This window comes from Varroa jacobsoni, unplaced genomic scaffold (assembly GCF_002532875.2).
Source record: "Varroa jacobsoni isolate VJ856 unplaced genomic scaffold, vjacob_1.0 scaffold_158, whole genome shotgun sequence".
Taxonomy (NCBI): domain Eukaryota; kingdom Metazoa; phylum Arthropoda; class Arachnida; order Mesostigmata; family Varroidae; genus Varroa; species Varroa jacobsoni.
Window position 1 is genome coordinate 22,441 of NW_019213060.1, and position 25,727 is coordinate 48,167.

Genomic DNA, 25,727 nt, shown 5'->3' on the forward strand with positions numbered 1-25,727 from the left:
CATGACGTCGGTACAACACGATCGTGTATTGTCTGGCAAATTAAAATCCACTATACTACGTAGGATGCATTGAAACGCATGCCCTACAAAATCCCTAACTAGGTATGGACGAGTTTTGTTCGTTCCTCTTTACCTAATCGCCCCTATTTTACAAAAGTCAGGACAGATCTTCGTTAAATTCCTCTCCTATGATGAACTTCAAATAATAAAAAAAAAAAAAAAAAAAGTTGGAAGTTAGTATCTGCGTCTTAGACCCTTTATAAATAGTGGTGTGCCGCTTAGAAGCTACACGTGTCATGTCGCACTTTACAAACGCGAGCTTAATTCGGTTTCACTGACGAAAGGTGTTCTTACCCTATCTGGATTCGATGGGAAACTATTGGAACAAGACCAGCACTGTTTTAACAGTGGGAGAAAGTCCAGTGGGAGTTCGGCGTAATGCTTACGTACTTGACGCTGGTCACGTGCTTCAAGATTTTTTGGAGAACTCGATACTGTGCAGGCTTCGCTAAAACACTTCCTCAAGACGTCATATCAAATGCCGATACAAAATTCACAACGCACCTATTGTGGTCGAACTGCGCGCTTCCTCAAGTAGTATGTCGCGTGCCGAAAATTGGAACGTCTTGTGCGAAATCTGTAGTGCCTAGTCGGTATAAACAGGCTTGTAGAAACGTCGTCAGACGTCGTGTGATAAGGTGGGTAACACGTTTGTAGCAGTAGCTGTTCCTCGCGACCACTTTCTACAAAGATGGATCGTGTGGATTGTCTTTTGTCTTGGAGATAATGCTTGAAAGGGTATTACTCTTGGTTGCTGGTAGGCGTCGATTCTACAAGGAGGCACTGAATAGACTTGTTAAATAGGGGAACATGTCAGTTACAGTTTTTAAGCGTGTAATCAAAATCAGGTCCGATTACTGCTTGACACTTCTAACACAAAAAACCACGTCTTGAGCGTCCCGTGCTTCGTGGGTATTTGTTGATCCGATACACCCGCGTGCCAGAGCACAGTCTGCAGGATGGTGTTGGGTGCTATGTACATATTTCTGAAACGCTGTAGTAGGACGATGGAATTAATCGGCTTCCTTCTTGCTGATATAACTGACTTGTCTTCTATTTTTATATCAGGTGCTATCGACGGACCAGTGTCAGCATTCGCCCATACTAGCTTTCTAGGAAGGTATCAAGCGACCCCGTAGTCAGGTGACGCATAGTCAGTTGTGTGCTTCATTGTAGCAGAGGCCAGCTTACAATTCGTAGTATGGCGGACGTCGTAGGCGCAGCCTCAGGTAAGTTGCAGACGACTTCGGCCACTAGTTCGTCGAATGTGTCGATGTATGGACCGCGTGGAGTCGGGAACTAGGTTCTCAGCTTACGGCCGATTAAATCCGACATCTTCCGTCGATCATTCTATTTTGGTCGACTGCAGTTAGCTTACATATATGCACATACCGGAGTTCGTCGTTTAAACGTTATTGTATAATAAAATCCGTAGCATGGCAACCAAGTTAGCTTAATTTCCTTGGTCAGCTTATGGATGCATTGTCAGAAAAGCATCCAGTATTTAATATCAGTTTTTGCCGTGAACATAGGTACTCCACAACAAAACAAACCAGTTTATACATTTTTTTTTACGCAAAGGACAATGCTGTATTTGTTTATGCCACATATGTTTGTCGTAAATATTGTCCTCTAGGAAAATATACTTGTAGATATTGAAATCATAGTACTTGAACAGACATTTGGTAGCGTTTGTTCCAGCAGAACGTAGCTTGTATTAGACTGTTTCTTAAGGAGTGTCTGACTGAACATAAAATTCAACGCAGATGTACGAGCGTATACGCTAGTAGCATACGGTTAGCGTAGCCATTATTTCGATGAAGGCCATCTAACCACTTTGGCCTGCTTTTGCTTACAGTACACTACTACGAAACGACTACGTATTGAAGGTTAGGTTAGGCTTCCGGCAGCTTCGACGGAAACCTTATTTGCTTCTTAGATTTGACTCCAGGAACCTCCCTGGGGTCAATTCCCTGAGAAAGCAACTCTCGTTTACTATTAGCTGTGCTTTCTTAGCTGCTTTTGTAATAGACCTAATACAGATTTGCGCTAAGAGCTGTGCTATTGCACCCCCAATGCAAACTTCATGAGCGTCTTGAGACTTACTGAAGCCAAAATGTATGGTTTGGATTTTACGTAAGCACGCACATGTGGCGATCGCGCACCAATTCTATGCCTTGAAGTACCTGAACTGAACCGTAGCCAATAGAAATAATACACTGCGACCATAAAGAAGCGCACAGCAATTGTATCTCTTGATTTAGGACATACGTAGATAGCTAGCCGACTGAGTCCTTACTAGATGCTTTACGCGAAAGGAGCTGAGTAACTTATGTAGTTATGTCCTGTTATGTCTACTTTAGCTAGTTCAGTTTTGCACCGGCGGCGCTACAAAAAAGTGACGCATAATTCTTGAGAAGGCGAACGGGGACCAAAACTAAAACCGGTATCGGACTGAGGTGAGAAACAAAAGACGTTTAGCCTGTTACAACTTGCGTCGTGAATAGATAGCAGTAGCACTCGCTTTAGACCCGCTTCCTCAAAGCAATAGAAAAAAAGGTTAGCAAAGACATCGTAGACTAGGCCCCGCCGTCAGACCACGCGGGGGTTTTGGCCATTGAAGCGTATCATTGAGTGTTTGCCTCTTCTATCTTTCAATGGAGTTTTTTATCTTTGGCTTTGGCCTAAAGTTTCTTTTATCTTTGGTTCTTTAGCTGTGGACTGAAGCAAGCTCGCAGTATTCACCGGGCTACTTTCTTTCCGTTTTGGAGTTGTCATTCCCAGCACTCTCGGTCAGCCTTGTGTCGGATTTATCTGCCTACGTTGATCCCGTGCGCATCTAGAAACCATAGCTTATGGGTGGAAGTGGAGACTGCACGCTCGTTGAATACGGCATGACCCTGCAAAGTTACGAAACATATGCGAGGCCTTGAGATTTCTTAGCACTGAAAAGGAACTAGAATCATGCTGAACATGTATCTTGGACTGTACGTTTTCTAATAGTCCACGAAAAAGCCACGTATCTCGTCCGCTTATTATTGCTGACTATATCCCAGGGATTAAGTCTTGTGTAGTTATGTAATATGAAAGCTGCTAACATCAGAACTGAATGAAATGCAGAACAGACTTCGTAAATAAAGAACGAATAAGTGTGTTTCGTAATCTGTGAATACAGCAAAGAAAATTCATATCTAGGTTAAGACTAACTCTAAATTAAACGTTTTTAGGCGGTACTAACTTAACTAAGCATTGTTCTAGGCAGGTACTAAACGATACGGTTATGTGCCTGGTTTCTCGCTAACTTAACGTCGCATATTTCTAAGTTAAGACAAACCCACTGCTGCTTTACCATCAGGACGACCTCTGATCACCACTAATGCCAGTGTTAATTTCCAGAAGTGACGACTTGAACTGGCTTTGGAATCAATTTTTATGGATTTTTGCTGTCCCCATAATAGCATAGTGGGTAACGAATTTGCCTGCTGATCTCAGAGACATGTTGAAGTGTCGGTTCGAACTCGGGTATAAATGTACTTCGTGTTGTGCTGGGAGCCACTTGTTCTATTAAATGCCTAATGACAATGCTGAACGTATAACTTGAAACATTTAGTTGACAACATTTAGAGGTCGATCTAGGATTGTCAGTAGATGAAAAAAGCAGTTTCGTACCCGTAAAGCAACCCCAACCTGCCAGATCCGGGCCCAGCACCAACTGCTCTTGTAGAATAAATTTCTATACGCGATGTTGGAACTACAGGCTCAATGAGGCATGTATGAAGAAATATAATAAGGAAAATCTATTATTAGAATAAAACAAAGTCTATGTTCATAACAAAACACTAGCAATAGGCGTTATACAAACTTCCGCTTGTAGCTGCGAGAACTGTCACGGATTGAACGCCAGGAAATTTCCCTAAGTGAACGCATATTGCATTAAGATGCTACTGAGTGTAGACTGAAGCCCTTCGCCATCGTATATGTACAAACCCTTCTTCCGAAGCTCCGACTGGGGCGACAGAAACATGCCCTAGCTGGGGTGTCAGAAAAAAGTTTCACTTGAATCACTTATGAAGACTGCACACATACTTCTCTAAGTTGGAGAACTTGTATTATAGCTTTAGGTCGCAATATGAGGCCTTTGCCTATCTAGCGGCCTAACTATTTTTCTTAAGGTTAGTTTAGCCGGCTTTCCGCTGTCGAAAAAGCCCGCAACGATGGCGATTATATACACAGAATGGTCCTATTTTTCAGTATCTAATATTTTGTGAAGTCGGCGTGTTCCAGAATACGAATCTCTCATTGCGATGCTATTATAGTAACTATAAAATTGGTGATTAAACAAGAACATCTTTCTTTGTGTAAACAGGACTGCCAAACCAGAATGCTCCTATCAACGATCCACTAGACCTTTCTTGAGGCGCTATACTGAACGGTCAGCTGAATGTGTACGGAAAATGAATACAACTTCTCAAGGAAAATTGGACATATCTTTATGAATGTGATTTGTTGGCATTTTTTAATTTTTCTAAAAGGCATGAAAAAAAATATGAACGGAGGCCAATGTAAAGGGATGTTTTTTGGTCTCGTCAATGAATTTCTACGAGCAGAGACGAAATCTTGCATTTAGAATGGATATTTTAGTTCTAAATTCGGCCAAAAGCTGACGCTGTTGACCTATAAAAAAAAAAAAAAAAAAAAAATCAGAAATGTATCATTGTTCTGTTTTTGACAATTGAATTAAGTTTAAGGATTAAACGCGGCCAAACGCTAGTAGAATGTCAGAGGAAGCAAAATTCTGAGATGCGCCAATGTGATCTAAATAAATGTATCGCAAGCACTTATAGAGCAAATACAAAAATATATTATTATTATTCAGTAAAAAATCTATTGTTAACCACTGGCATCGAACGCCGGCATCTCCGAACCCTATAAATTGATAGGTTAGATATGCATTATTCAAATGCAGAGCAAATTTTATCTTGCTTAACAAAGAGCCGCTGCCTGATCATAAGACGTCTGGTTTATAAAGAGGACTGTAAAAAGAAACCTATCCCAAAGCCAGCTGGTAATGTGGCATTATTTAATAGCGAATGGCATGAACTTTGAGGCGCCAGAATTGGGGAAGGCTTCGTTTCGAAAGGCCTGCTAATTAGCTTGTTCTGATGACAGTTTGGTTCTCTTTGGCAAGCAAAGTGAAGGTTTAAATAAAGCTTGCGATGGCAAAAAACGTACACTTTGGTGCATTTTTTTGAGGTGGGCGATACAAGCCGCCAACAGGTCTGTCCTCGCTATTTTACAAAGCTCAAGTGAAGTGTTTCGCCTAATATTTGTACGCTAAAAATGGGTGACATTCTATTAAGAATCGGTGTATTTGCGCAAACGTTACCTGATTAACAGGGATAGAGTCAGTAGGAAGCGCTGCAGAGAATTCGATTAGCAACTGTTCATACGCCAAAGGATGTGCAAAGGGTTACTCCGGGCCTATTCATGTTTGCTGTAAAGGTTTATGACGCTTGAGAAGCGATCCACTGTATAAGCATCACGCGCCCGGCTGAATGAACCATTAATTTAGGTTCGGGGATTTCAGGTCGAAAACATCCAGGCATATGACGGTATTAAAAAATTGTTTCTTAGATATTTCTTTACATTCGGTATAGGCACTCATTCCATGAAATCTAACAGTAACCAATATCAGCTCTGAAATTGACAGTATTAAAAGCCTTTTTGTGTGTATGCCCGCTGGAAAACTCGAACGTTCACGTTTGGCCTGGGCTTTTTCGCGTTAACAAAAAGCTCCTTTTCTTTATCTGCCTGTGGAGCGGTCTATGCGTCGGGTTGCTCTGTCCTTACAGTAATTTCGCTTCCACTGCTAGTCGGCTGGGTAAACCTTTCTATCGTTAAACGGTGTTTTCTAGCGGATCCAGAGAAACAGAAAGGTAACTGTGGCGTCGACCGTTGCCTCCAAAAACGGACGAAGCCGGCAGCGTACGTAGGTGTGCCTAATAGAGTACCGTTGGGTAACCTTCGTGTAGCCCAACACGGTAAATGGTATGACCAGGAACGTCGGCATACATGGTTGCCAAACAGAAGTGGCTTACCATGCGGAACACCCTCGGATAGTACGACCTCTGGCCGAGCTTTTCTCAAATTGGAACGCCTACTGCTAAAGGAACTCACTTGAAAAGTGCATGCTATCTGTAATAACGTTCCTCGTCGTGCGTTTTGTCAAAAGCATTCGAGCATTTGCTTAGTTCCCTTTTAGAGATGATTTGTTGAGTACTTTATCGGGAGCAGTTAGTGTACTGCGGGGCTCACGTAGGATGCCTTTGGGAAGTAGTCTTCGCTTGTTTTATTCTCTGTCGATCGGCTGCATTGTGTGTCTTGCCGAGACTCAACTGGAGACGTTAGCCCTTGCTTTAAGGAGCAACAACAACGGAAAGTATTTGTTGATGTTTGCCGTTTGACTGAATGCCGATGTTATTTTAAGCTTTGCGTCTACCATTGTATCGACAGTCATTGTTCGCTCTCTCTTTGTAACTCCTTTACTGCCACATGTCGTACTAGGATAATTCGAAGGAAGTGCAGAAGAAAAAAAAATTGATTAGTTTTTTCCTCGCCAGACATCATTTTCGAATGTGTAACCCTTCCCGACAAAACGTAAAAGTGTGCGTAAAGGTAGTTTCCTAAAGTTAAACAGTGGCATAAAGCATTCATTGGCATTGAACTTTGATCGTTTCAGATAGGCAATAATATGTTATTGGCGTGGATATTTTTGCCCGTATGACATCTTTTTCGTGCCGTTTCCATCTGTCGAATGTCACTAGATCGAGAACTGAAGGAACAACGGTGAAACATAAATAGCAGCTGTTGTCTGCTTTCATCGGCTGCAGCCGCCTTACCCAGCTGTTCTAACCCAGAAACCTTTAACGAAGCCTCTTTGCCGAGCGCGAGAGCCAGACCCATACATCGCTGCCGCGTGGAGAGGCGTACTGCATCGTGAGTGCGGGTGACGTTGCCAGCCATCTCCTGGGAGCCATCTGCTAAGAGCAGATATCGTTTGTATTCGGCAGTTTCTTGTCTCTAACGACGTTGGCAGGAGCTGGACGAAACAAACAGTACCTGGACATAACCGGCCTTCAGAATTCTACGCCTACGTAATTCTACAACACGTAATTAATCTCATATAACTGCAGCTGAATGTGAGCACAAAGCCATTTATCGCGTATTACTGCGTATAGTGTTTTTTTACTTATCTAGCGGAATCTGTGGCTCGCTGATATGCGTCTAGTAACATCGAGAGATAGATTTATGTCTTTGGAAGTATGGAAGGAAAATATAGAACTATATTTGCGACGCGATCGATATACGACATCTAATTATCAGCGGGATTTTATTAGCAACTCGTGCTTGCATCTGAATCGAACCTAAGCTTCTGCACGTTTTATAATCTAAGAGAAATGAATTAGGCATCTTCTCGAAATGGCAGACATTAATCAATAGCTCTATTCAAACCACAATTTAAATTAATTGAACATATCATATAAAAAGACCTAGTCTAAAATAGACACATTTATAGTTTTAGAAAAAAATAGTGGCCAAAGGTAAAATCAGAGACGAAGCAAACGGCTTACAACTGATAAACTACAATCAGATAACATCAAAGGGTCAAATTCATTGGGGTCTAACAGTACTTCGTAGATAGGTCACCATATGTCGTCTGTTAGGAACGAAACAGACGCGCTAACATGGAAAGGAATAAATTATTATTGTACTCTCCCTTCTGGCCTAAAAAAGACATTTCCTTATTTATCATGTTGAAAAAATTACGTTGATCTCCATAATCAACGCAATGGTTCCGCGGCAAACCTGTTTTGTAGGAAAAATCTAACACACCCTGACAACATGAGATGTAACTCACTTGTCTGTATTCGTTTGTTCCCTGTTATTAAAAAAATCCTGGAATCTCCTATATCTCGACCCTCGAAACCAACACTCATTGGTGCCGCTAATTTGGGTGGGTAAAGTTCTCAACGCAGCTATCACGTTACCTGAACATTTCGGCCTGAAATGTCAAAGAAAGAAGGGTTTTCCGGATATGCTACCTGATAATACCTGTATAATCATCGTTATAAAATTAGGGTATTATCCCATCTAGTCGATTGTTATTGAATACAGTCTTATGTGTAATTTGTCGTATGGGTTGTAGCACTGTCTAGCCGCTATCAGTATATAAGTGGATGGTTACTAATCAGCAGTCTCCAAGAGGCCAAAATTTACAGTTGTAAGCGATAAAAAATTCAAATGCGTATATGCTTATATATATATATATATATATATATATATATATATATATACTGAATGGCGCTCTATAAACAAAAAAGTCCCTCATATAAATGCTCGATGCTTGTACATAAAAAATTACTACTAGTAGGCAAAGTTTAAAAAACATACGCATCCTATTCATACAACTGAACGCTTTACACGCCCTATCGTACAGCATGATAGTGATTCGCCTCAGCAAGAAGCTAGAATGAATAAAAAGTATTCGATCGACAGAGTATGCTTTCCGCTGTCCCGCGGCTGGGCTGCAGGCAGACAGCAGGCGAAAGCAAATCCCCAGAGACGTGCGGCTATTTCGTCTTTTTTTTTGTGCCTGGTGTGGGGTACCGCAAAGGAGTTTCGCGCAGACCAGTTTTTACAACCTAAAAGAAGAAAAGTAGGATTCATGGGAAGTCAGGGATTGGGTGTTAGCGCGGATATGTTAAGGATAACAAAAATAGGAACCTTGGACGGATTTCTGCATCCGTTTCGAGGATGGGACCTGGATTCGGCGACCACAAAGTTCGTCCTCCAACGTGAGCTCGACTTGCCATATGAAAAAGGGAACAGAAGGAATGATTTAAAGGTCGCCTGAGCAATTAGGGTTTCACTTGCTTTAAAAAAACGAGTTCTTTGCATAGAAACACCACATTCCGTACCAACGCATTATTGACTGACAGGCAGGCTTACCATTGCAAGCGGTGATGTTTCGGAGTGCGTACAAACCTTCGTTTTAATCCAGTCCTCTCAAAAGTTCATCACTTCTTGAAGAGACTGGCTTTTAAGCTTCGGGCTCGCGAACTTCGGTTAAGTGAATAAACCTTCGATCGAATTTGTCGCGATTGGCGGTAATATTCGAACGCGTGACTACATTTATTTATTATTTGTCGATACAAGTCAGACGACATGTATAAGTATAGTAAGAAAAAGTGGTGCTCTAGCCGAAATGTTCTAGCCGAGATGGGCTTCCATTTCTACCACTACCCATTGTCAAACGTCGTTAGTTGTGCCGTACACGTCAATATATTCGTTTAAGTTTATCACAAGTCTATGATGCTGTACTTACGGACAGGTACTCCAACACAACTGCTTGTGAAACACCTGCATGCTCTATTTAAATTATATTCTATTACAACAACCGCAGTACTAACAACAGCAGAATATAGCAGTTGACTGATGCAATCAACTTGGAGTGATGTCTTTAAGAAAGTAGCTATCACAACGCATTTCAGTATTTTGTTTTTTCCACCTCTACCTTAGCGGCTATATATATTTATGTATAATTAAGCACAAATCATATAATAATAGTAGTAAATTCAAATAAGAATTAATATCCTCCAATTGTTCTGAGTGTTACTTCCATAATGGCGCTAGTGTTTCATTGAGTGTGTTGTTTAAATCCGAACATTACTATCCCTTTGCACCGAAGCTAAACGTTGCGTTGTGTAAGCCATGACCTCAAATAATGTAGAGACTTTTATTTTTACCTAAGTTAGCAATAAAAAATTGATTAATTTGGCCAGCAATTCCTGTGTCTTTAGATGCTACCGTTTTGCAAACTCTCCTCTTCTGTTGTCGACGCATAATGCATAGAGCGCGGTGCTGCCCAGGTGTTAGCGGCCTAGACGGCTGAGCTTAGAGGCTAGACGTTTTTATGCCCTTGAGCTGAAACGTAGGATCGAAAGGGCTGAATCACTGCGTATTTCCTTCCATCGACCATCTTCTCATCCGAAAAGCACGTTGCGCTGAGTCTGCACGATTAGCAGGCTAACGACTCGGCAATAACGATTAACTCTAGTAAGAGGAGCATTGATAGCCAGGACGACACGATGACCAGAAGAGATTGTCGCGAAATATTTTTGAGAACCATTTTCGAATGATACAGCGGAAGCTTCAAGCCCTGGATGACCAGATTCGCGGCTGACGCTGATGAAAGTTATGCGGAAAACGTGTATAAATTCTATTGTCTGTAATGCCCTTCTATCGGACAGAGAGAGCAAAGGAAACTGCACGAAAGCAGTTTCGTAACTGAACGCTCCTCGTGCAGGTATCAGACACGTACAGGACGTGGTGAGGGACGGAAGAAGCCTTGTATCTACCTCTTAAGATAAAATACACCAGGTATTTTTCCTCGTAAAGACTGAAGTCGCCCGCCACACAGAATACGCCAGTAACTCGTGGTACTAAAAAAAACTGACTATAAGAATATCTTTGTAAATATAATTTTATTGATTCTATGGTCATGGGAAAACTGTTGATAAGCCAGTGGCTAGGTCAACGATTATTATCATAACTATTATGTCTCTGTATCTGATCTGAAGATCATTGGAGATTTGAAGACGTGTCACGTAGCGACACCAAAGCGTTGACCATAACGTTGTATAGGACTGATTAAATATAAATAGTCGTCATTGATAAATCTCGTACTACAATCGTACCCCTTAATTTGATGTTAGCTTTTCAAAAAAGAGTCAATGCAATCTCGATTTTACAGGCCGAAATAGAGGTTATACAGGCACGCTTCAGCACGCGCAGTAACATTGATCGGCTCATTCTTCCAATCGGAGCAAAGATCTTTTCTTGATTCCTTCAGATGATTGAAACATGCGTATACATCCAAAGTATCTACTTGTTCTTGGTACAATGACATGGAAACACTCCGTGAATTTTGATAAAGCTAGCAAAGAAGCGTTTTACACACTTCACCTATATATATATATATATATATATATATATATATATATATATATCTGAACACACATGTGATTTTTAAAATACAGATACTGAAATGTTATACGAATACAGACATAAGCCTTGAGTCGCTTTAGATTTTTAAAAATAAAGCCAGAGTTTATCACTTCATTATACCAATCAGTTTACGTTTAGATTCAAAATCGTACGTACACTTTCAAAAATCCGGTCTGAAGAATACCTACGCAAAAATACACCAACATAAAATAGTTTTTTTGTACACTTACAATAACATCGCAATTACAAACAGCCGATCCACCGGTTACTACTATATTTTGAATATAGCACGTTTCGTTAAGCCTCTAATACAAATTATCGCCGCAGGGTTTTTCAAGGGTTATAGCTATAACCGAAAGCCTGCGTATATACTTTGCCTTTTCCCTGCCGAAATACTTTTTGCTATTCGCTATCGAGCACCCCTATTTGCTTATATTTAATGGATGTAGTTTACAGCCATCTCTTGGAAAGGTTAGGGATGCATCTGTACTGTTACACGTATCACTTACTCACTCAGAAAGGATCATTTGGAAGCAGTGGCATGAGCAAAAGGTAGAAAAAATCGTTATATGGACTATCAGATATCTGAGAAGGATCCAGAAGGGAAAGAAGTATAAAAAGAGTTCTGGACTTTTTACATTATAATTTAGTAGTGGCCAATAAACCCGCTCCTTTTTCTCTAGTGTTTGTTTGCATAGATCAGAAGTTAATGATTACCGTGTGATAGGGCGGGTTTGCCTTGAACAAGCGAAGCTTACCTCAGGCTCTAGGGTGGCGTGCTCGTAACGCATAATATTAGCGGCAGCGGCTTAGTCACACCGCACGTTCGCCACCGTACTCCCAACCACTCAACAGCCTTTTTTCAGCCAAAGAAAAGACAATGCGACCGTCAAATTATACAGTAGATAGACTTGCACACTAGTATGCCCCAGCGCTGCACCGCGCCCCTTGGATCCAATGAGTATTTAATCGAAGTTTGATGGCGTGAGACAGAACTTACCCAACTGGTAAGTGGAGCTCATTTATTATCGGCCATCCGTAATTTTCTTGGGGTCCAGCGAAGAAAGCGTTATGGAAAGCACGGTATGGACTTCGTTTCAGTGATTGGATAAATACGTATAACTGTGACATAATGTATTTACATGGAGCATATTACATCATCACGAATCACTTGAGCGATAGAGGACTGTCGTATTGGGTTTAAGTTTTGACACTAAAAAAAGAGGAAAGAGGTTATTACACGCAGACTTCACGATAGTTCGTAGTTCATAGGGATATCGCCCACAGGCGTTTATCACGATTGTTCATAGATAATGTCAAAATGAAATAGCTACCATTTTAAATATATTATATAATATTTTTTAAATATATTTAAATCTCATTTAATATCATAACATACTATTATAACATTAAAGAGCTCAACGGAGCTTATGATCTCTTTAATGACCATGTGTCACTGTGACTGAGTGTAACGATAATGTTCACGTAAACGTTTTTTACGTCGAAAAAAAAAAAGGTATATATATACATACTGGTCAACAATCAATTATTTGCCGATGATTTCAATGGCCACTAATATAAAGGCTTCCGCTATGCATACTGCAGTGTAATGATGGCCAGAGGAAACGGACCCTGACAGATCATTCGGCAAAAGTATGCAATCTTTCAGATAAAAACTTTAACTTTCAATTACACGATGCACTTTTAGGACCCAACCGTCAGTTGCTAACACTTGACAGCTACTGCCCATAAATTGAGCAAATACACTTTCGTGTACGGAGGAACAAGGCAAGGGAAAGAAAGGGACATGTCTAGAGGACGTTTGTATATTCAAGACGATGTCTATATGTTCAGTCTTTTACAAGCTCCATTTTTGTTAATCTGCGCCACTTTCAGAAAGCTGTTTTAGATGAAAGTTGATATAAGATAATAGATAAAATAGTTCGACTACGCCCACTCTAAGTTTTCCTTCATTCCCATTTGGCGCGGGCGTTCTTCTTAATATGAGCCATTGTCAAAAATGTTTTTTCCACCTACTTACCAAACCATTTCCGGCGCTAAGTACGGATTAGCATGTGGATGTGTTTCACCATTCATATATACTTGTCTGGACCCGTTGATCGTAGCTTCGTACATGATGTCTGTCCGGAGTGCGCGATTTATGTGGATCAATCAACAAATCAGCGGGTTTTATACTTCAATAGTACCTACTTTATTTGTATAGAATTTATCGCATTTATTTTGTTCTGTATTTGCGCTAGCCTATTGTTCCGTGCCTTACTTGTTGCGGTTCAGAATACCTACAACAGCGGTACCTACAACTACGATTTCAATACGTACGACAAAAATCCTATAATGATATTCTGATATATCAGTTCAATGGTTATAATATTTGCATTAAATTAAGCGGCTCATGAGTTAGTAAAGGTATGATCTAAATGCTAGCTATGTTATTCGAAGACTCCTTGACGTTCCACTCAAAAAACACATATTCTCTAACAATTTTAGAATAAATCTAGATTTGTTCTGCACACTAGCTTGATTCGTCTTTAAAATAATGTATTGGCTGGCACATGGCACAGAAAACTATCAGAAACGTTTGTGTCTATTGTGTTTAGCCATCTGGTTACACAGTACCTGGAGGGTCTGAAGATAACGCTCAGAGTACGGCCCTGCAGCTGCCGTCCGTAAATGCCAGATGACGAGAGCTCACGATAAAGGCCAACTATACGCGAGGTAGCGCAATTGGTAATAGTACTACGTTTTGAACAGTATCTATCTGTGACGACCGTAAGCGATGCATGCGCTCTATTGCTATAAATCAACTTAAGTTATTGGTCATTTATGTTTTGAATTTCATAGGCAATGGACGAGACGGATGATCCGCTAGAAGCGGTCATCTTTATTACTCCTTATGGTCGGATATTACCTTGAAAGAAAGAAACGAAAACGAGTCTCGATACCTTATAACTAGAAAATGCAGTGATGCAGCATCTATCGAATTAACATTACAATATAGAACTTCAGTAAATAAATCTTTGCTATTGTCACTCAATATAAAAAAATATTAGTTCGCTCTTATAGTCTATTACAGCTAAATTCTAAACTTAAATTTAGACCCTTTCAATACTCCCACTCTGAAGGAGGTAGAACTTCAAAATGTGCCCCGCCTATTAGTCTGACTCGTAGCTACTGGCAATTGTATGTCTGCTGACGCAGATATTGTTTGTCTGGCGGAAACAAAATTGATATCTAAATGAATCACTTAAAGTATTGCCCGCAAACAAATGTTGGTGAAATGATCTACATGCTATAAGGCAGATGAAAAATGTGAAAGGACAAGTTTCCTCAAACTGACTAAAGAGGCATAACATTGCACCCCCTCGTTTCATTAAGGGGGTTAGATTTTTATTTGTATCAAATGCTTATCGGAGATGGAGTGTAAGGCCAATACTCTAATTCAAAGTTCAAAATGCTATGGGTTTAGCCTGAAAGATCTTGGTAGATAGAAGGTTCTTTGTGCGTTTGGTGGAACCTAGAAAAAAAAGAAAGCTATTTTTTGAGTTTCCAGATTCTTCTGCAACGGTTATTACGCAATGATATGAATACCAGCTAGCTAGCTAGATTGAGAAGTTCAACTGAAAAAAGATCGTTTATCGGTCAGAGCAGTCGCAGAGTGATTCTGTTGCACGACAACGCTCATCCTATATAGCTTTTGAAGGGTGCAGGGAAACGTGGTTCAGTTTGACGGGAACACTTTCTTTTTGCGGTTCATTCGCTAGAATCAACTCCCGCAAACGAGCACTTACTTTTATCGAGACAAAATCTATTGACCGGAAAACGGTTCTTGGAAATTGGAAAAGTCAAAATACGAGTTTTCGACTATTTTGGGATTCTATTCTAGCAAAATCTGTCGGCCTAACAAAAAAATGATAGATCATGTTGGCGTTTGTTTCGATAAGCAAGGTCTTACAGTTGTTGAGCGTTGGATAAGAGGGCTGGGAATTTATTTGTAAACTCAAAATACTAGTAGTATACTATATCACATATTATATTTCCTAAAAGAAGTCGGTGATTAAAACTTTCATAGGTCTATTGGTCTCTAAAGCATTGTACACTTCTTAATTAAAGTTCAGTTAGCCAACACATGAACAGGTGGTGTCAAACAACTTTACGGTTTGAGCGAACGGTAATAAAACGACAGCCGATATGCAATTAGTTCCCTTTACTTCACTGATCTTCGTTCTTTGAAGAAGATTCCAGCTTTTTCTCATGGCCTATGTGTTCATGCTTTTAACCATAAGCCACTCGCAACTCTTCCCTAATCTCCACTCGACGAAAAGGGTTCGGCTGAAAAGGCCTGTTCTAGCTTCACAAACAGCTTACATGCAAATTGCAGTGTTCTGTCCCGAGTACTTGTTGCGCCAGCCTTAAAATAAACTTTCAAAGCAATACTTTGCTACGAGAACAGCTGCCGGATGAGCCACAGGTACTAGTAGCATCTAAACTGGCACTGTGTGTCCTAAGCTAGCGGCTTCGACCCTGTCAACTGCCATAGTGGTAGGCCAGCTGGTTCCGTGGCCAAATACAGTTCCTAGGACAATACATACAGCCACACAATACAGACAGTCGTTATTAGAAGAACGGTCGACTTGCTGATGCGTGACATCATAGACGCGCAGTTCCTGCTATAGGAAGCACGCTAACAACAGTTCCCTGTTGCATACTGGCGCACAGATGAGGCGATCATGGTGGGGCTCAAGAAGATAAACTTAGAAAACTTTATTCGGTAGGGTTCCTTTGCTTTCTATTGTCCCCTTTGTTGCTCCGTGCCCTCCCTTATTGTTTATAGAGTTTGAACTCCCTTCAAGGATCACATAAAATAGTCAAATAACGGAAGACGAAGTTCGTTGGAACTACTTTCAACAATAAATTCGATAAATATACTACACAACGTTACATCTCCCGTGAAAACGGTACAAAAAGTAGCATACAGTATAATTCTGTGTGGTAGGCGTCAAGCTAAAGAGACCTTAACGTCTGCTAAAAGAAATTTCGCATTTGTGTATAGTAGACCAAAAACACTGTTCTTCTATTTGGAAATATACTAAGGCTGTTAACGAATGTTGAATGATGCTCTTTCGAGAGCTGGTTAGCAGATGTGATGCGTGTGTGGGCACTGAGTGCTTGCAATCTTTTAGTTTGAAAGACCCTACTATGGGTGCGTACTGGTGTTGGTCACCCGCTTTGATCTATTCACGCTAACTGGTACCGAACCAGCCGAGCATCACGAACGTCAATAATAAACAGTTTATTTATTTTTATAAAAATTAACCAAATCATGTGTCTTTCTTAGGACGCAAAAATTTATAACTGTTCTAATGAAGGGAAATATCACATTCCTTGCTCGTAGGTGAACGGAAAAACAAGGTGGAGTGATTGCAATTTTTCGTGCGTAATTTCTTACAGGTAGGTACCGAAAATGTTTCATAAGCGCGCATGCGTTTGTACAAAGCCGAGTATGAAATAATTATATTTCGACGGTTACAAAATTGATTATGCTATTAGGCTATGTAAGGCAGTACTGCTCACCGGTGTGACACGTTTACAACGAAAAGATTGCCTCTCTCTATTGAGCACCATTTGACATGCGGAAATAGGTCCACCCAAAGCTAAATTAAACATTGCCTATCTATTTGGAATACTTCCTAGTTTAGTTTCTTAAATGGGAATACACGCTTTAAGTTATATACAGACACACAGACACACACATACAGCTCAAGTTACTAACCGATCAGCCGAAAACAAAAACACAAAGAAAAATGTTCAATAGGGACGTATTTTCGATGATTGATGAAATGATTACAGCAGTAATTATGTCTATATGCGGTTACAGGCACCTCGATTTAGACAATGGATGAATCTTATAGAGAAATGCACGAAATTATAAAGCTACAAGAAACACAGACCATTTTTTCTATCATATATTCGTAGACTAACGACTAAACAGCAACCGTCCTTGAATTTTCCTGCCGGGCGCGTGTGTCAACAGATGCCAACGTAGCCATAATTACATGAGACAGATCACAGCGAGTACATCCGCAGGGCAGTCCCAATAGATCTCAACCAACGTTTTTATTAAGAGTACTTTGAATGAAAATAGAAACACACTTGAAGACTGCTTCTTCACCATTCTGACCTCCAGATAGTGAACCATTTTCGAATCTTTCTATTGTTTCGATCTAACAGTAACACGAGAGAGCCATGAAAATCGTGGAAGACTCGTATAGAAGGAAACACAGCACCGCCTGAAGTCAGCAATTTATCGTGGTGATTGTTTTTTCATCCTACTTCTATATTTTTGTGTTTTATTTGGTGATGGTTGTCGCGGCAATGGTTTTAAGGGATGTTTACAACGGCTATTGCTTCAACTGCAGGAGCTCGATGAAAAAAAAGCCCTAGTGCGCGCCCCTTCTACGTCGATTCGAAAACCAATGATGCCGACCTACAGGTCTCTATGATCGATTGTTCTCTAAAAACGGCGCCCTCAAACACAGCGGAAAAATTAGCTGGCAACCAAATTTGTAGCCAAAGTTTCCCGCTGGTCTTCGACGGGATCCTGCTAGTCAGAGCTCTTTCCATATCTGTTAACGGGAAAAAGCAACAGTGTAAAAGCCCCTTGGCGTTCCTCTATCTGAAAAGCTGTAGGGTAGTTTCACTCACGCGAAGCCAGAAGGTATAGCCTAGCCGTAGGATGGATAAATGATTAACTCCTATATTTCTTATCATATAAGGTCGAGTAATAACATGGCTATTATTACGGCACTAGACTATATAATTATCTCTAAATATATTAAATACCAAATATTAAAATGTGTTTTCACCTCTTCGTTCGTTTCGTTTTCCGAGTTTATAATAAACATCTTATTTCGATAATCTGACGTGTATCTAGGATGACACCTAAATATCTCCCACAAACATACCTATTTGCGCCGTATGTACAGTCTATCTATTTGTATATATCGCACGTCGCCGATTTTCCACCATATGACCATAATTTACAAGCATTTTATTAATTACATACTAGAACTGCTATATAGGTAATAATCGCTACCTGAATTCAAACATGAAGCTTCTATGCAGTGCTCTTTTTCTGTCATACGGTTACGTTCAGATGCCGTTTCGAAATCTAGCTTCATATAGTACAAATTTTGCTTTGACACGAGTGTGACATGATGACTCTACCGTAGAACGAAGCATCCACCATTATGTGCAACGCTGAAAATCCGACGTCCGGATAGAAAACCACTTCGCTCGAGAAATTTCTAAACGCGTTAATCGGGGATAATGTTTGTCGGGGCTGTAACTGAACTAAAAAAAATACGAGCTCTTTCGCGCTTAAGTATATAATCGAATGTCTTTATTTTTTTACTTTTCCAGCCGTAATACATTGTGCACTACGACTGAGAATGTAGCATAAACGTTAGGAAACTTTCTTAAAACGAATAAACGCTGAACGTATGCCATCTTTATTTGTTCCTGTCGTAAAATGGTCCTGTACGTTTCCCGGTCCAATTGTCCTGATTAAGTTTTGGTAGTTAAGTTAGATTTGTTTTGTTTTTTGCAATTGGCGTTATAATTGCTGTTGAAATTTGTATACGACTGACATCTTCGTCTTTTTCGTGTTGGTATTGCATCGCTTTATCGGGTCACATCAGGTTAAATCGGCAGATATCGTGGAATAAGCAATCGTATACTAATGTAATGTCCAAATGATTATGCCTTTGTTGCTATAGCAATTTGTCGCTGAGTAGTAACGATGAATATCGTTATGTAAGTTATATTCTGTTCATGCCTGTATGTTGGCCTTCATCTTTCTGGGCTATGCCTATTTCTTTCCCAAGGTATAAATACTCGCAAAGCCGTGTTTCCCTTGAAGGAGGTCCGCTCTACAAATTGTTCACTTTTTTCTTAAGCTTTAAAGCTCGAAGGAATTTCCGAAGATTTTTGAAAGAAGTTCTGGCCATCTGAGGTTTTTGTTTGGTTTTTGGGAGGTAGCTCCTGAAACGCTGCAGTCCCTTGTTACATAATTAATCATCTATGATGTTACGTCATCTGTACTCGTTTGCCCCTATTTATATAGAATTGTTGGAATCATTCACAAGGGCTTGTTGTTGTGTTTAAATACCGAAGAGGCATATATATAGTTCAAATTGTCTGTTTACGTTACCACAATAATATAAATATACTAAATACTTGGTCAGGCCGTGTTTTGGTTCACTTCTCTGAGATCTCTTTCCTTAATCATTGGTAGTCGGTTCTGTCGGCAGGGTTATGTAGGTGAATGTTAAGTAACAAAAATAATTAAATTATCAAAAAGATTGTCTCGTGGGCTATGGAAATAGCAGTGTAGAGGTGAGTGCGGTCGATGCGCGAAGGATGTGTAAGGATAATCTGGGGTTCCAGGATAATCTGGGGTTCCACAAGATTTCCTTTGCGAACTCACACATTCTACGACCAGCTTCGTACGTTTCATATGTATGTATGTTTGCACGTTCGTCACTGGCCCAGCGTCAGCTACATTTAGCGATGGTCTCTGCCAGCTCCAGGGGCTGCATCAAACTCTTTGACTGTTGGGCAATCACCTCGCCCATCATGTGGGAAAACTTCTAGATTTCCACTACAGCCTTGGCGTGCCGGGTTGTAAATTGTTTCACTGGTCCTACGGTGTGCACTTCCGGCTTCCTGAAAGAAAAACGGCAACATTTATTGAACAAGTTCAACATACATAAAATCCCGCGCTGTGCCAGACGCACGGAAGTTTCTCTCGCTAGTCTCCCCATGTTTTTCCATGAATCCTTATTTTTTTGCTCTATTCCTAACCTCGTTATGTGACAACATCGAGTATGATGAAATGGAGCCGCGACCGGAAGCTCCCAGTGAGTCTCCATAGGAGTACAATCCTCTTGATGCAGAGTCGTTGTTTACAGAGAGGTCAAACGACGATACCCCGTTCCACGGCGAGTACTCTGATCCAGATCCGGTAGAATGATGAAAACCCTACACACAACCAAAATTACGAGAGAATATATCAGTGACAGTCTGTTAATGGTTAGCAATTTGCGCGCGCTCGTTACCTCTATCGATAGCCCTGACCCAATCTGCCGAAGCCACGTTCTTCACTAATTTGTACTTTAATACTTGATTACATTACCTTTAATACAAGATTACATTTCCTTTCTATAACAGTAGCAGATTATGGGTAACCAAAACGCTGACTTCGGGGGGTTCGTTTGTACGTACGAAGATTGTATACAGAGGTATTTTCTAGAGACTAGGGAATGACGTATTTCGTTTAATTGTCTTATGGACGTAATTACACAAAGCTTGTTAAATGTGAGGGGTGGATAAAAGCAGGTTTTCTCGCCCAGTTGGCTACACCGATGATCGTTCTTTCAACCGTGGGTTGGGTTTCTGAATCTGGATAATACCGGAGATTGTTAAAGAGCATTTTTTTAGGTCGCCAATTATAAAACTGAAAACAATGACGTCATTTTGAACCTCATTATTTTTCCCTTTAGAGGAAAATTGAAGAACACATACGGGGCTCGCGTTGTGGACACCCCCGTGGTGCAGCGTGGAATTACTACCATTGCGGGAACCGGTAGACGGATACCGTCCTCCAAAATAATGATTGAAGTACTCAATGGAGTAACGATATGGGGTCGATGGAAACAGCGCTTCTGGAAATTAAGTAACATTGAATTATTTTATTCACACACGCATTGTACCGTTGAGCACAACACCGAAACCGAAACGTCCGACAACACCGAAAGTAAACGTCATACAATGAATCACGTAGAACGATAAAAATCGTGACGTGCGTAAGGCGCGAGGTGCCGCCCTTCAAAATGTGTGGACTTATTCTAGACAAAACCTAATGTATTTACTAATCTATGTACCAACTTTGTCTTCTTAAAACACGATTTAGATTTAATTCGTATATGATCTGCCTATAGCTTTTAGTTAAAAATTGAATTTTGCATCTCGGTAGGTTAGCAAGTGGGTATTGTATACTATGATTTAATAAAGATTATTGAAGTAAATACAGAGGTCAAAATGATTCATACCAACCATTGTTATTTGTAACTAATCTGCTAGAACGACGCTGTTCGTCATTGAGACCAGACGAAGGGGTAATCGTATAGTAACCAAACGCTGGACCTTCACTGCTCAGTTCCCTACTGATCTTGAGCAGTTTTGCAAACATTTCGCAAGTTTCTTGTGATCCCAGCACTGCAATCATAAATTTATTTCGGTTCATGAGATTAAGAACTCATTAAAAATAAAATTTGCAAATAGTTATCTAAGCCAAGCCAAAATCGCATATCTGGTGGTTAAAAAGAAGAACAAAAGAAGGAAAATTGTTAAGAAACGAAGATCTATAGGAATGCTAAATATAGTTTAACTTAATGTAATGTTAAAGTGGTTAGTCAGGCCAAGTTCTGACACACCTGAACGCCAGTAACGAGCTACGACCATTTAGCGTGTTGGAAACCTTTGTGGAATACACTTTTGACATATTTATGACGATGAAGAAGTTCTAGAAACGATACCAAACTTCAGCCGCGGCAATCAAACGAAGCCCAGAAATTTCCACGTTAGTGCCTGTCTAACACCCGAAGTAAACCAAACAAAAACAGGACCCACGTAGACTTACTTTCACAGGGAACACATCCGAGATCGTGGTTCGATCGGCCGTGGCAGGACGCTGTTGATGAACACCGTGAAGACCAAGTAGCATTATTGAGGCGTATCTCGTCTGAGTTCGTTCGCGCATCGCTGAAACTCGAACTTCGAATTAACGAGGAGAACGCCGGAAAACTATGGGCAGGGGGGGAGTTCAACGAAAAACTGCTGCAAAGATAAACATCAGTGTTTTCTGAAATTACATTTTCTAAAGCCATGATGTCACCAATCCTCTCCCACGGGCCACTTAAGTATTTATAATTATTTCTTAATTATTATATACTAATATTAATTAAATTATCTACATTATCCGAAGAATAATTTATTTAAATAAATTATTCTTCGGAACTTCAGCAAGAGGCGGGCGAGCGAGCGACCCTGCGTTCATTTATCTACCTTGAAATTGTTATTGAGGGCAATTATTTGATTTTTAATACATGTAGAACCATCGTCAGTCATAAATCTATCATAAGATTCACTGCTTTGTCACAAAATTAACATCGTATAGAATCGTATATAACCAAGAGAGCTTATAATGTTTGTGCAGATACCTGTAAAATACCCATTGCTAACCTCTGCAAATATAAGGAATGCCGATGTCCTACCACGAATGCGTCGTAAGACTTCGGCTTTCGCTAGAATAATCACAGGAAATTCTGTTCCTATATAAACGATTTGGTAAGGTAAAGTCTGTGTTCGGAGTATGTCGTCAGTCGTTCACTTGCAGAGGCTTCTAACAGGACCATACAGTAAGAGCTGACAATACCAAGGAAAACAATGGAAATAGCAACCGATAATAGCTCGAGTTACCCGCTCGAATTAAGATTTGCACGATTAAATCCGTATATAATAGTAATTCAGGAGCTTTTTGCATCTAATGGTATATAGCTAACTATTTGTCTCATATGAATATGATTACCACTCATGTGGACAATCTACAGATTCTCTAAATCTAAATGATAAAAACAGCAACTTTTTTTCAACTTAACCACCCGGCTTGAAAAATAGCTTAAGACAACGCGTTTTGACTTGGTGCTAGCGACGTTTGTCTGCCGCTTCGTTCAATGTTCAACTTACTTCATCGGTGTTACGAGGAGTGCATTGCGTATCGAAGCGATTGGATCGTGGCTAGAATCCCTGATCGCTCGATAGACGTCGATGAGCAAGTCGACGTGTTTCTCAGGGCCCTTAGCCACCATTCTCCAATGGCGCGAATCACGACCCAACCGTAACATCAATGATATATCGTAGCTGCGCAGCATTGAGTTCAGGTGGTCTGTCGACGTGGCCAACCTGCGGAAAACTGTACAGAACATAAAAAAAAAAAAAAAAAAACATTGAAATGCTAAAACGTCGAATAAACCGGGTGCGTGATAAAAATTCGCCGAGGTGGTGCCAAGCCGACGGAGCCCGAAGAGTCGGAACGACAAACACACTTGTCATAAGGTTAACATGAGTTTTAGTCAGGTTTCACTTTTTAACATGCGACTGAAAAGCCTGATGTACAACGGTACAAGCGCCGACGGTCTGCGGAAATACGTGCTATACTTGTAGAAAAAAGCGATGTTCCACCACTAGCAACCATGTTTAGTTCTCTTACCAGGATTCAAAACCCCAGTGTCCCCGTCCAACTCCGTTCCATTGAGGGCAACTGTGGTCTGCACTTCGGGCGACACGAATTCGCGAAGCTCTTGCAGGTGATCCGTGGAAGCACGGTGTTGACGATGCTGTTGTTGTTGACGACGATCCCCAATCGGCCCAGATAACGGCCATGGCGCCGATTGCTCCCCATTGTTTATTGCCTCAGTATCATGGACGTGTTCGCCGGAACGATCCCGGTACTCGAAATTTCGCCCACGCCATACTTCGACCGTATCTGGTATATCGATATGTAGGACGACCGGCAGAAGGTCCATGAATGCTAGCCACGCTTGGTAAACATTGTCAACTTCGCCGAAGATCCGCACTGTGGGTATGTGATGGGACGTGTCAGATCTAATTGGGGGAATAATGAACTCCGTACCCGTGACTTGCATCAGCGTTTTCATTTTCACTTCACCAGCACCCATCACGAAGCTTAAATGGTGTGGAGATACCTCGATGCCGAGGTGTACGTATGGCGGTGGCTGTCCAGGCCGCAGAAAAGCTGTCAATCGACGCAGACCCTCACGAATACGCTCAAAGTTACTTTGTCTCCCTCGCACAGTGACCATCGCACAAGAAAAGTTCTCCATAGGCAACCAAGTGATGGTCATACGAAACTCGTTCTGCAGAGCCTACAATAAAATAGCCATTTTACATTGTTTTCGTAGTTCTCGATTATATATAGGCGTTGAAAAAAGTCACTCGTACCTCGATCATATGTTTAACTTTCGCTTTCGGTTCCAGTTTTGTTTTAGAAGCTGACTCAGATGGAGTCACTGCCCTCCTGTAATCATCCTTATCCACCATGAACGCAAAAGAAATCGGCAGATGCTCGCGAATTCTCTGTCGAGCTGCAACTACGCCAGCAGGTGGTCCCGCTACAGACACCTAAATAAAAAGGTTTTCATGTCTTCATCTGGCGCAAAGAAATAGCTCATTGAAGTTCCCTTGTCCTGATAGAATCTTTCAGTGGTTCCGAGGGTATCAAAAGTACGACTAAAATTACCTAAATTCTTTTAAAAAGCCTTTTCTATTAACATCGGAATCGTTACTTAGATGCCTAAACGAACGAAATACCCACTTTAATAAATAAAGTTAAATCCTAATAACAGCGAAACAGGTTTCTAATGAATCCGTCCTTTCATCATGCGTACGACGTCCGGTTCCAGGTTAAGGGCACAAGTGCCATTTTTGCACTTGGCCTAGAAAACATTTTCCGGATACAAATTCTTAATTAACCCAGCATTTTCTTGTTCTATTTAATAATATTTTGAAATATAGCACATTCGTACCTGGTTACTTTTTTCAGAGCGGTGATTTCTGTTGGAGTCAGGAAAATGTATGTGGCAGCCAGTTTCTCGCATTACCCCTTGTATTCCTTTGCCACCACGGCCAATAATGAATGAATGATCAGAAAACGAGACGTCCATCTTCAGGGTCACCCGTTCCCCGGAGACTCCCTGCTGTATTGGAGACATGCGGTATAAAAACAAGATTCGCATACACTCGAGCTTCATAACATTGTCTAAAACACACATCTGATTCAGTTTAATCAATGATATTTACTAAATTAACCGTTTGTTAACTTCGATCATTCACATTAACCATTAATGCGTTACACTGCGAACACTTTTGCATAAGGTTCGAGGTCACGAGAGATTTATGTATTTTAGGCAAATGTAAAGATCCATGATAAAATCACCGCTCTCTAAACTAAACCCTTTTACAACTTCCATCTACGAGAAATCAATTTCATCTTTCCCAACATAATTTCATCGAAAATTAAGAAACTTATTTTTCTTTCCGCTGTCTTACGTTGCGCAAGGGTTTGCTTGGCTCGTCAAAACTAAGGTCCATTTTATGTGGATTAGCTGACGCCGTTCGACTAAAGTAATCTCTGTGTTCCATGTGGTACTGTAGTAGATACGCAGATGTCGAGAGGCAGCTAATGTCAGTCATATTCCCATTACTACGAGACGGATGGAACGATACGTGACGTGGCTCCCGTACCTCCGGCGCAAAGAAATTTCGTTCGAGACGAGACATAATCCTGGCAACAGCCACTTGGTCTGAAAAAAATTCCGTAACCACTAAACACCACGTCTGTGAGTCCGACGATCTTGAAAGATACACGAAAGCAATATCCATGAGTTTAACGTAGATTGCTACGTAAATGCTACGTAAACTACTAAAATGCCAACAAACGT

At 40.7% G+C, this 25,727-nt stretch overlaps 1 protein-coding gene and 1 long non-coding RNA gene across 3 annotated transcripts in view; one reads left to right on the forward strand and one right to left on the reverse strand.

The window, feature by feature from the left end:
• Positions 1–272: 272 nt before the first annotated feature.
• LOC111270279 (uncharacterized) lies at positions 273–5,252 on the forward strand. The gene is made up of 3 exons (XR_002686232.2): positions 273–817; positions 1,129–1,289; positions 4,427–5,252. It is a non-coding gene; the product is annotated as an uncharacterized LOC111270279 (long non-coding RNA).
• Positions 5,253–18,517: 13,265 nt separating this feature from the next.
• The window catches only part of LOC111270266 (uncharacterized), a 31,257-nt gene continuing 24,047 nt past the window's right edge, over positions 18,518–25,727 (reverse strand). The window contains exons 5-14 of one of the 2 annotated variants that reach the window (XM_086972419.1): positions 25,336–25,589; positions 24,813–24,983; positions 24,229–24,408; positions 23,477–24,152; positions 22,954–23,179; positions 21,848–22,041; positions 21,262–21,423; positions 20,731–20,870; positions 20,011–20,187; positions 18,518–19,872 (exon numbers count right to left, since the gene is read on the reverse strand). In XM_086972419.1, the coding sequence (XP_086828545.1) occupies positions 19,711–19,872; positions 20,011–20,187; positions 20,731–20,870; positions 21,262–21,423; positions 21,848–22,041; positions 22,954–23,179; positions 23,477–24,152; positions 24,229–24,408; positions 24,813–24,983; positions 25,336–25,566 (2,319 nt within the window). In that variant the 5' untranslated portion in view covers positions 25,567–25,589 and the 3' untranslated portion in view covers positions 18,518–19,710. Of the gene's footprint in view, positions 19,873–20,010; positions 20,188–20,730; positions 20,871–21,261; positions 21,424–21,847; positions 22,045–22,953; positions 23,180–23,476; positions 24,153–24,228; positions 24,409–24,812; positions 24,984–25,335; positions 25,590–25,727 lie in introns of both variants that reach the window. The other variant, XM_086972418.1, reaches the window with a different exon arrangement.